Source organism: Falco biarmicus, chromosome 4 (genome assembly GCF_023638135.1).
Source record: "Falco biarmicus isolate bFalBia1 chromosome 4, bFalBia1.pri, whole genome shotgun sequence".
Taxonomy (NCBI): Eukaryota; Metazoa; Chordata; class Aves; order Falconiformes; family Falconidae; genus Falco; species Falco biarmicus.
In genome coordinates, this window is record NC_079291.1 from 58,838,110 (window position 1) to 58,849,653 (window position 11,544).

Here is an 11,544-nt window from a genome sequence, read left to right on the forward strand (position 1 = left end):
TGCCATGCGTACATCACACAGCGGCATGCAGGGCGGAGAGCCCAGCTCCGGCAGAGACCTTTGCCACTAAGCCTGCACAGAGCCAGGCAGTACCACACAAACTTATTAATGATCCAAAACTGATATATTTTTTGTATTGACATGACTTGTTAGGCACAGACCAGTGCCAGGTAAACATGTTTCTACCTTACAGGCATTGATCTTGCCTTTCCCACGTTTCCAGTCCTGGGGTTTGCATCCTGGTATTGTACTGTTCCTGTGCTTGCTGATCCCAGGGACCCTCAGACACAGCTGTTTTATCTAATTCATAGTGTTATCTAAAAATTTGGACCAGAAGGCTTCAGGGGGGACGGGACAGGGACGGTGGCCAGATTTGTTCAGGATTTGATTCTGGACGGTGTAAACCAGATGATGTCTGTAAACTCCCTGAGCAGGAACAAGTAGCTTCTATCAAAAAAGCACAGCTGTATCGACAGCTTTACAAACAAGCTGCAGTTAAATCATTTGTATTTGGACAAAAACAGGGTAGTGAAAAAAAAAAAATAAATCTTAATTATACTCACAAAGTGTAGAATATGTTGCCATTAAAGTTAAGTAATCCAGCACATTCGCTGTATCAGCTAAGAAATTCCCTGTGCTCATCTTTCGGCTGAAGCTCGGGGGTTTCTGCTCTAGTAGTTTAATGTCTGGAGTGTGACCTTTCTTCTGTGTGGCTTAAAGTTCTGGCCAGGTGGAGTTTAGTGACATTTATAAATAATTCTTGGCCCCTTGGTAGGTGGGTTGCCCATGGCTGCTCATGCAATCAAGTCAGAGCAATAGAAGGTGCTCCCCTCTGCTGACCTGCTTGTCTTTCCACTGCCTAGGTACAAGCCGAGCTCAAGAGAAAGTGGCGGAGGTGGCATCTGGAGCGGTTCCTGGGCTCAGACATGAAGTATCACCACCCTTCCTTAGGCAGCAACGGCACCAACTTCAGCACCCAGATCTCCATGCTGACCAAGTGCTCACCAAAGACACGCCGGTGCTCTGGCTTCCAGGCCGAATTCTCTCTGGTGTGATGGGGAGAGGCTCTCCAAGCACTGAGCATCCAAGAGAAACTGAGAGACAGAAAGGTCCCCAGGAATCAGTGATATGATGACAAATCCTTGTGAAATGACATGCTTTGCATGAGCCAACAGAGGACACACAACTGGAAAAGCCACCGGCATCCAGAAAAATATCAGATGAGCCAAGAGGCAGAGAAACACTTTTCCTCTCCCTCTTTTCAGGCCTTTCACTCTGAAGTTTCCAGCCTTCAGGGGTTGATAACTATGAAAAAAGGTCCCAGTCATTTGGGGAGAGCCTGGGAGACCCTGATGTGTCATAAATGATGACGTACTGGGCGGGGAGGGAGGGGAGAGCCTGAGTCCTTGGTGGCTTTACCAGAACCAACATCTCTGAACCAGAAAAATTGCACTTTTTAAAAAAATGAGCCAGTAAAGGAGAGAGAGAGAGGCAAGAAGCCACGGGTGGTGGAGGGAAAGCCAAACATATGAATGTGCCAAAAGTCCCCTTGATAAGAGGTGGTGATAAGGCACTGAAGACAAGAGTTGGGGATGTGGGGAGAAGGGACAGGAGCAACATGAGCAGGAAGGGGAGAAGCCAGCACACGGCCCCTGCCTCTGCATATTACGCGTGTGAAGATAAAGCTGCAGCACCAGGAAAGCCCCTCGGAGGATGCCACAATGCTGCAGCATGTTCTGCTAATTGCCTGCCATCCTTATTAACAAAAGCTTTCCAAGCACCCTCGAGTGCCCTCTGGAAAAGCAGGTCACTGAGAAGGCACAGCATGACTGCCCTTCTCTGCGCTATGTTCATGCCATCGTGTCTTGTTTGGTTGTTCTCAATGACCAGGAAGCTCAATTTGCATGTATAAAAAACAGGTACAGATGCCAATTGTGGAGCACAGCTGTGTTTTTCATTCTTTTTAAGTTCGCCCATAGGTCTTGGTGCACCCAGGATCATTAAGAATCAGGGGAAAACAATTGGTCTGTAATTTGTTTGCACTTGCTGAGCACACACTGCCAGGATAGGGAGATGTGGAACCTCGTAATCCTTAATTGAATCAGACCTGCCATAAGGAGCCACACTCCAGGTGAAAAAATTAGTGTTACAGCAGCAAGAAAAATTGCTTCCATCAGAACAAGGTTGTCTCAGCACGTAACTAGCACTCCAGGAGTCAGGAAGGTGTGAAGGAGCTATTAAATTGATTTCTTCTTCAGCTTTTGCGGGGAGATTTCATCCTATGATGAAGACATTGTTAGACTTTTAAGATGTGCGCGTGTGTTTTACCTCTTTTCTGAAGGCCCATTTGTTTCCATATAGGGGTGACCCCCATTTGAAGAATGCTTATAGATCTGTTAAAACCAAGGAAATATGTGTTTTCTTTTCTTGGTTGGGGTCTGAATGAAAGGCGTGAAACCGAATCCTGCTCAGACATGCCAGGCTGGTCGCTCACAGGGCATCCCATGCAGCTCGTGCTCCCAGGGACTGCATTTGAGACAATCCCGCGATCCCAGACTTGGTCAGCAGACAGGCAAGACAAGGATGTGGGTGCTCATGTTTGTGTGCCACCCAGTTGCATCAAATGGGGTTGTGCCAGTTTTACACTGGGGGTGGGAAATCCCTGCCCAGCTCGTGTACATTTAGTAATTGGGCTGCTGTCATCCTAGTATAACATGTCATAGCACTGTCCTCGTGAAGCCATGAAGAGTCTGGGACACCAGCGCATGTACATGGAAAGGAAGGTGGGCTTGTCTTTCAGAGTTCAGAGACCTCAGCTTATCCACCAGGTACTAACAATGCCTGGACCTCTTTTTCTTTGTAATGAAAACTAGTTCATTGGAGGGAAGCATCTCTAACCTAGGGGTTTGGGGGTTGTTTTGCTTGCTTGTTTCCTTGCGTTAAGCATCTGTGATACACTGCCAACAAACCACACTAAGCCCAGCACGAGTGTTGTAGTTCTGGACATCCAGTTCCTTTCTCAGTTCTGAGAGGGCAATTGTTCCGTGCGTAACCCTCCCTAGAGCTACGCCTGTTATCCTCTGAGCCATGAGCAGTGAGACACGTTGTGCATTCTCCCTCTGGTCTTCACCTTCCTTTTCAACTCCTTGTGCTTGTAAATCCATCTGCAGGAGGACCTTCTGCTTTGTATTTACAGCTTCTCTTCCATTTCAGCCCTGTGCTAACCTGTGCCAGCATCGACCATATGCCAAAGGCAGCAAGAATGGGCTTGCATTTTAGAGACATGACAGGGAAAAATTCAGCTGGCTCTTTACCCATGCCACAAAGCCTTCTGCAGCCTGTGAGATTCACCACCAGGCTGTTCTGCACAGGACCCTGAAGACAGGAGGTGACCTAAACTGAGGGGCTCCTTCAAAATGTATCACCTACATTCGCATGCTGGGAACTGTGCCCCTGGGCATCCTGCTTGCAAATATTTCATCATCGAGCATCCAGCCACAGCGCCGTTACGCTGTCAAGGGTGTTTGAGAGACTAAGTGAATGCGCTGCATGTACCTGCTGTGACAGGCACGGCGATACCAGTGATGTGGGCAGTGCAGGGCTGCCAACCCAGCTGCGCTTTCAGGAGAATGGAGGAGTCGGGGGTGAAATCAAGAGCTTTACACTCTGGGTATATGAGCAATCAAGTGAACAATGCCATTCGGATCAGGCTGTCTTTTAACTGGCTTAGTGCAGGAATTTGGCCCGACAACTTGGCCTCCTCTACGCTGTTTTTCATCCAGCTCATCAATAAAATGGAGTTTGAGGACCCTGCTGCAACCCCAAATGACAATCCCGGCTCTGTTGTCCTGAAGCCATGCAGAATGCATGACACAGCGCTCAGGACTGGCAGCCCTGGTCACCGGTCTGGCCCCCTTAGCTCTGGTGTAAGGCAGGAACAACTCCAGTGAAGGCAACTGCATTAACTTGCTGCAAAATAAGATTGAGAGGCATACCGGGGTGTGACAGGCTTTGAGATAGGTTTGAGAATCATCAATTTGGACCCCAAAAATCTTTTGGTCAAATTCTCTGCCCAAAATCCTTTGGTCAAAACTCTCAGGTCAAATTCTGATCCCACTTGCACCACCCAGTTCACTACGGTGACTCCTGAATTACACCAGCATTAAACTGGGATTTGCCTTTAGAATAATTCCTTCCTCTTCAGCCTGGAACTGTTTACTCCCTTTTTATACCAGTGAGAGATCAAAACTCTCCTGTTAACTAGTCACTCTATATTTCAGTGATTAAACTATTAAAAAAATTATTAAGAAGTACAAGTCAATTAAAATATAAAAATTAAATTATTGTCTCAAGGTCTAGAGGTACAAGGTTCAATGCTAACCCTAGACTGTAGATATTTCTGTTCAGCTGGGATCTATATTGCCCTGTGGCCCTTGTGTAAGCAGCAAGAAATGAGAATATGACCATGTTTAGAGTTTAAAAAAGAGCAGTAAAGAAATTCTAGGCTGTTGCAGAATTTCAGGGAATTAACTTGAAACTAGTTTTTAAAATCAGAGGTATATATGCAGCAGCATCATTATGGCAGTTAGAGAATGAAAAAGGAATCCCAGGGATGTCCAGAAGACTAAACACCTGAATATTTCTTTTCATTACATTTCATTTCATTACATTTTTTTGGCCTAGGAAACAGTTACATTTTTCTCAAGAAAGGTGTTACTGGAGAAAAAGTGTTCTGTGCATTAACTGCTGAGCAGATTTACTTCATTCTCAAGATCCCGCTGGGTTCCTGCTCAGAAGCAATGAGGGGGGTGTCTGTGTCACACAGCTATGCGAGCGAAGGGATTAAAACCAAATCTCTGTTCCAATCTGACAGAAGTACTTTCAGAGCGAGATGTGCCAGCTGATTAGCAAAAGACTGCCAGTGGTTTTTAAAAAGCAAATTCCAAAGAAATCTCAGGAGTGAACATCGCTGGGCTCCATGGAAGAGATTAAAGGGCTTGGTGGGATTACTTTATCTCCATTCCTTCCACCTTCACCATGGTGTTTAAATAAAGCAAACCCCAGTGGGTTTCTGCAGGAGAAATAAGAAATATTTCCAGACTAAAAGGGAATCTCTCAAACTTGGAAATGCCAATAACGTGTCTTTATGAAGCTTATTTTATTCTGTCTGTGCACATTCAACTCGGTTTGATAAATGGCCTGTGGAAATAGATGTGGTATCAGAAGCAAGGAGGTCAGGAAGCAATGTTTCTTCTCTGGAAGGTGACTCAAACACCAAAGCCCACGTACAACATGTTTCCTCCCCGCTGTTGCCCAGCCTCTCTGCTCTCAGGTAGAACACTGAGCTGAGGAAAGGATCTTGACTGGGGTGTTGACGCAGCCCGGTGCTTCCTCCCAGGGCATCCCCGCACCAATGAATGTGCCAAACTCTTGGAGACAAGGGCTACAGTCCTGAGCTCCTTGGCTCGCAATGCAACTTTGCACTTTCCACACACCGATGCTTATGGTGGCAAAGGACCACGATGCTGCTTGATTGTAGATGACCCTGGAAGAGCAGGAGGCCAAGCTCTTGGGCTCACGTATACCCATATTGATCTGGAATGACTCTGCCGGTATCATTCTGGAACTAAACTGGTGTAATAGGGAAAAGAGTCAAGTCAGATGTCACAAAATCCGGAACAGCATGGATTTAAATCCATTTTGTTTCAGTCACCTTTTCATCCCCTCTTTAAACCCAGCATTTATGTGCCAGCCTGATGAGGTATAATTACAGTGGCTGATCTTGTTATTTCCCCTGGAGACCTATACCCTTGTTAATTAATTAGGAGTTTCTTGGGCCCACGGACCATCTCTTCCACCTCTGAATGTCCTAACAACTTGTTTGCTTGCGTGGTGTTGCGCTGTGTTCTGAAGAGCCCTGAGTTTGAAACCCTGGTTATTTCTAGCATACGGTGAAATCACAAGGAAGAAGACAAGCATTGGGACTTGAAACGCCGCAACAGGTCTGTACGGGAAATAATGCCCATTTGGGTTCTGAGGGCCAGCCCTACAGGACACGCAAACCGGCATCAGCAGAGCACGAGTGTTTTATACCCCAATTTTGTGGATATTGTAGATTTGTACATACAGGAAATCTGAATAGCACATTAAAATAAAAACAAAAACAAAAACACACACACATTTTTGATACTCCGATAATGGTAAATTAAGTTCAAAAAGGCACTTTTGAATTCAAAAGTGCATTTTTCAGACTCTGCTTCAGACACCTCAAGCTGTTTTTCAGTAGCTGGTGCCAACTGACTTCTCACCCAAACCGTAAGCACCTCTGCTCTGCCCTCCTGTACATAGGCTTTGGCAGCAAAGAGTGATGAAAACTGGCTGTGAACAGAGCATCACCGTCTCTGTGGACTTTCATGTACCTAGGTGCTTGTGATGTGTTCTTCATGCCAGTGAGAACAGGCCTGCTTGCTCAGCACAGGTGATATCTCCGCCTTGTTTCATGGCCTTTTGCCCGATGTTATTTATTTTGTTCTGACTCTGTACATATCTGATGAATTGGCTATTTTTTCCTTTGTATTTGGTTCATCTCCTTGCTTCAGAGGAGTTTCTTCTCTGTGGTTGACACTGCTGAAAACAAGCAATAAAACCATTGTGAAGACATTGTGTCTGAGATGTTCCACGCAATATTTTATTTTTCTCAGTCCTGAAGAAGATACGGACAGAGGAGGAAGGGCTAAGGAGGAGGTGGTGAGCTGGTGAGGTGGTTGCCTAGAGTTAGGCATAATGGTCTCATAGTTAGCCAGATAGAGATTTCTCTCAAAATGGGAGAACTTCTTTGAGAACCTCTGTGCCACCAGCAATCGGTACCAGCCCCAGTGTGAGCAATCCCCAAAACCACCGCAATGAAGGCAACACCACTGCATGAGCTAGGTGGCTGGAGGCAATGTCTTCTGGAGGTAGGACTCATGTGTGGTGGTAATAATCGTACAATAACAAATGCGCTGTGGTTCTTTTGCCATGATCAAGAGATGTTCAATGATTCCTGCATTTGTAGGTACATGCACCCACGCACACACAGACACATGGATTGGTTGTTACAGGTGTAGGGCTGGATGCTGGAACTTCATCCCACTGTCTCACTATACCGTGCCGTTCCAATTCATGCCCATGAGAATCCCCCCAGCACCCTGGGCGCACAGACCAAAGCTAAGGTCTTCTGTCTTTTCTGTCACAGACTGTAGCAGTTCATAACCACCCTCCAAGAATAGGAAGACCCCAGAACAGGTGAAAAACCATGCTTGTTCTCATCCCTTTCAGGACTGAACACAGTCAGGCTGCCAGGCATCCAGGCCACATGGTAGGAGAACCCGTGAGCAGCTTCTCGAGAGCAGATGTGACGGGTCTGCAGAATGCAATTTGCAGAAATCTGCAATTTCTGCAGATGCACCTGCAGAAATCCCACATAGCTGTGAGAAACCAAAATGCTTTACCCATGAGATACACAATAGAGCTCCCATCCAGTGCTTTCTGCAGCACTTACATATAATGAGTAAGGGCATCTTACAATGCAGTTTCCAGCTCAGGGCGGTGGTTTGACTTGGACTTGTTGCAACCCGATGATTCCAGAGCACTGGCGGTGTAAATTCTTAATCTGGGCATCGTGACAACTCCCTGCCTGCAGTTAGTACAACTAGACCCTCGACCCGTCCACCTCAGTACCGCTGTACATGCACACCATCGCTGTACATGCATATACAAGCACAATACATCTGACTGCAGCAATAATTATGTGAGTGGATAATTAACAACTTGCAGGTATAGAGGGAAGCACAACAGCTGGGTCTGGGGATGAGCATCCCGCTGCTCAGTTGTTACTTTAGTTTGCCTTTGGGACACAGGTTCACATGCTCTCTGGGCTGAAGGTAGCTCTCTCCATGGAAAGAAATGGACTGGTGTTTGAATGTGGATTTTGCTCCAAATCTCTGCTGGTTGATTCCTAACCATTAGAAAGCCATTTAAATTTACACTTCTTTCAGGCACAGAATTGCACAGTAGGGCTAACGAGACTGAACACCCTTCCTTCCCTTTTGCACTGCCCTGCATGGAGCTGGAGGTACCACAAAGCTGGGCTCTGCGTCTGCCTCCTTGATGCACTGTGCACGCCAAGCGCTGACATCTTGTACCCTGGTCCCTGGAGCAGCAGGCGCAGCAGCAGTGCTCAGCCTGTGGGGACTGCGTGCTCATCCCTAGTGGCTTTCCCACCCTGCCAGGTGACCAGATACCTTCCGAGGTTCTCATGGTGACCTCAGCTTTGCAGCTTCCTACAGCTTTCCCAAGGGTGCTGCACCCGCCTCTGCACCATGGCTGTGTTTCATGCTTGCCGTGTGCCCAGGTCAGCACTGCTGTCTTTCGGAGTCTTCATTGCTCATAACAAAGTGTGAGCCTTCCTCTGCGTTGCAGAAATGCCTAGCAGGCAACTACAAGTGAACAGTAATTGTTCATATAAAAGACACGTTATTTAATGCACATGAATGTTAGGCAGTGAAAATAGATGACGGGGAGAGGTCAATGAGCTTTTCCTTGTCCATAGAGCCCGTTCCATAGCTCGCCCCCTTTTGAAGCTGCTTTACACCCACTGTTCACTCTACTGATAAAGGCCAAGTCTACAACTAGGGATGACAAGTCTTTGCTATATATGGCCCTCCCTTCTGCGTGGATTAACCATTTTCATTTAAAAGCAAAGTCTCTAATGCTCTGGGCCATTCGGAGAAGCAGAGTTGTTGCATACTGACTGTCACTGGATCCCTCTGCGGATTAAATCAGGAATCAGAAAAACCAGTGACAAAGGCTGGGGAAAGGGAAAATGAGCCAACTACATTTATTCTGTGTCTATAGAGGTGATGACAGTTACATACTGCCAAAAAATGTCTTCCATATGAGGAACTCCCATCACTGCCCAGAAATTAATTAGTGTAAGGGGCTTTGATGAAGGTCACCTAAGCATTCTGCGGCAAAAATCAACCCAACTATCTTCAATTCCTGCTGTGTGTCCCCTGCACAAGAGCCGTCCTTCCTGGCTTGCAAGGACCATAGCACTGCTTTTCTTGGACACGCACCGTTATTCTGAATTGGATAGAACATGCAATCACATACATCTGGAAATTTTTCAGCTTGGCTTTTAGAGCTTCTTTGTGTAAGTTCAGTGGTGAAGTGGCTTTTCATAACTGTAAAAACATCATTCTCTCTGAGAAAAAGCCATGATTAAGAATGGCCAGTGGCATCCTTTTCCTTTGATCCCCTGTGGTTTCCATGGCAAAATGCCAGGGCAAGGACTTTTGTGATCTCCATGGCATTAAAGCAATTTTCCATGTAGTGAATCAATTTTAGCAGTCAAATTATCTTCATTCTACATGCAACCAGATGCATTCACTCCCTCCCACTGGGGACATGAAGTGTGAACTGTGACTCAATACAATCCACGGAAAGTCCTCCTGCCCTCAGAGAAGCTCAGAAAGGGTCTGGAGTGTCCAAGGATCACAAGGGGGGGTGGCACAGAGAGCCTGGGCACTGCATCACTGCTGTAATACCATACACTTCGAAAGCCTTAAAAACTCTTCCGATGCTACCACATGCTCACAGAGGAATCAATCTGATTGATGTAACTCCCGATGCATTTCACGTTTTGTAGGACCATCTGAACAAAGCCAGGTAAACTGAGATGTCATCTCAAAATAGCCATTTCCCACCTAGCGGTATTCCCAGAACCCAATTGGCCTTGCAGCCAAAGACAAGGCGGCAAGAGTTGGGAGTGTGTGGCGTTAGGACCCCCCTTACAGTGCTCAGTGATGAGCCCTTTCCTAGAGCCCGTCCCTGCCCCATCACACTACAGATTCAACCTCTCCCCTGGGAAATACGTCCACTCTGCCCAGTTAAGCTCAAAGCCTTGAACTCTTCCCACACACAGCCTAAGAGTACAGGAACTCACCTGGTGTGCTGAAACCAGCCAGCACCACTCCTGCTCTTGGTCTTCAAAGCAGCTCAACATCATTATTGCACATAGACTGGGACAGAGGAGGGAAAGAAAGGAAAGCAACATCTGACTTGTAAGTCTGAGGGTTGGTGTGCTGGGGGGGGAAGCAAGACCAAGACACCCTGCAGCACACTTTTTTGTCCAAACAATGAGAGGACAATCACTTCAACCTAAAACTTCAATACCTTGGTAGTTAGATGTTCTGGGTGACAAACAGGAGTCCTGTCACTTAGTATCAGCTCCAAATCAAGGAGGAAGGAGATTCAAAGTGAGATTTCTAGCCAAGATGTCACATAAATGAGCAGTGCAAGCATGCCATCAGCTCTGGAGAGTTCTCCTTTTTTCCAACAGGTGAAACAAAAGTCCTTAGAAACTGAGATGCGTTGGTGGTAGCTGGGCAGTGGCCTTTAAAGCACAGTGATGCCAACATGAGATGTGAAGAAAACTAGAGTAGAACCTTGTCATACCAACACCCACACATTTGTTTATCTTTCCCTTTATTCTGGCAAGTCTCAACAGCTGGTTGCACCCCACTGTCACTTTTTACCTGAATCCACACGTGAATCTTACTTAACAAGGGAAGGAAAGTACCGGCAGCAAGACCCCAATACTGAGCTGGCCACTGCTGCCACCAATCTGCCTCCCTCAGCCCTTACAGATGTACTTCACTGGGATGCCTAATCAATGGCTGTTTCTTATCAACCACTTAACTCCAAGTTCTTTGGCGTAAAGCAGTTAGAAGCCATAGTATTTGATTACACGTTATCTGCTCCCAGCTAAAAAATATGGGGATCTGATAGAAACATGGCTTCAGCCTGCAGTGATGAAGGAATTTATTACATCTAAAAAATTTATGTGTGTAATGTGATTTCTGGTTTGGACTGGGTACAGCTTTTCATTGCATCCCATCATGGACTTCCCACCAAGTCAGTGCCTGCGTGATCTAGTTCTCCATCCCTCCCTCCTTGTGTTCCTCCTAGTTCATTGCCAAGAGTCTAAACAGAATGCTCCTTGGGAGCTATTCCAGCAATGCTCTTTGGCTTTTGAGAAAATGCTGGGCATGTTGGTCTGTGATGGGAGAAGGTCCATACACACCTCACAACCCACAGAGATCTCCCGGAGGCAGCAGTAGGCAAGAATGCAAGGAGCTCAGCCTGGTCCTCCCACTGCCAAAGCACGTCTGCCCTTTTCCTCTTGCTGAGTCTGAAATCACTCCTTTCTTGGTTCACAACAGTCACGTTTCCAAGGATCTTTTTGTAAATTAGAAGGTTATTTACAATCACCATCATTTATATGACCTGAGGCAGAAGACTGGACAGTTTTCTCCTTTCCTGCTTCCCTTACTGGCCAGGCAGCAGCAGTTTCTGAGAGGATGGCTGTCGTTGTGATGGGCAAAGGTAAAGCTTGGAATCAAGGCTGTAGAGTACAGGTCACTGCCGGGCTCTCAGCAGCTCCCCCACCCCAGAGGAAAGCTCTGGCACTGGTCAGCTGTGTTGGTTCTAGGGCTTGTGTGA

General features: G+C 46.6%; 1 protein-coding gene across 2 annotated transcripts in view; it reads left to right on the forward strand.

The window, feature by feature from the left end:
* LOC130147874 (vasoactive intestinal polypeptide receptor) overlaps positions 1-6,670 on the forward strand; it is a 116,041-nt gene extending 109,371 nt beyond the window's left edge. For both annotated transcript variants that reach the window (XM_056335670.1, XM_056335671.1), the window contains exon 13: positions 864-6,670. In XM_056335670.1, coding sequence (XP_056191645.1) covers positions 864-1,055 — 192 coding nt within the window. In that variant the 3' untranslated portion in view covers positions 1,056-6,670. The remainder of the gene's footprint in view (positions 1-863) is intronic.
* The last annotated feature ends 4,874 nt before the right edge of the window (positions 6,671-11,544 follow it).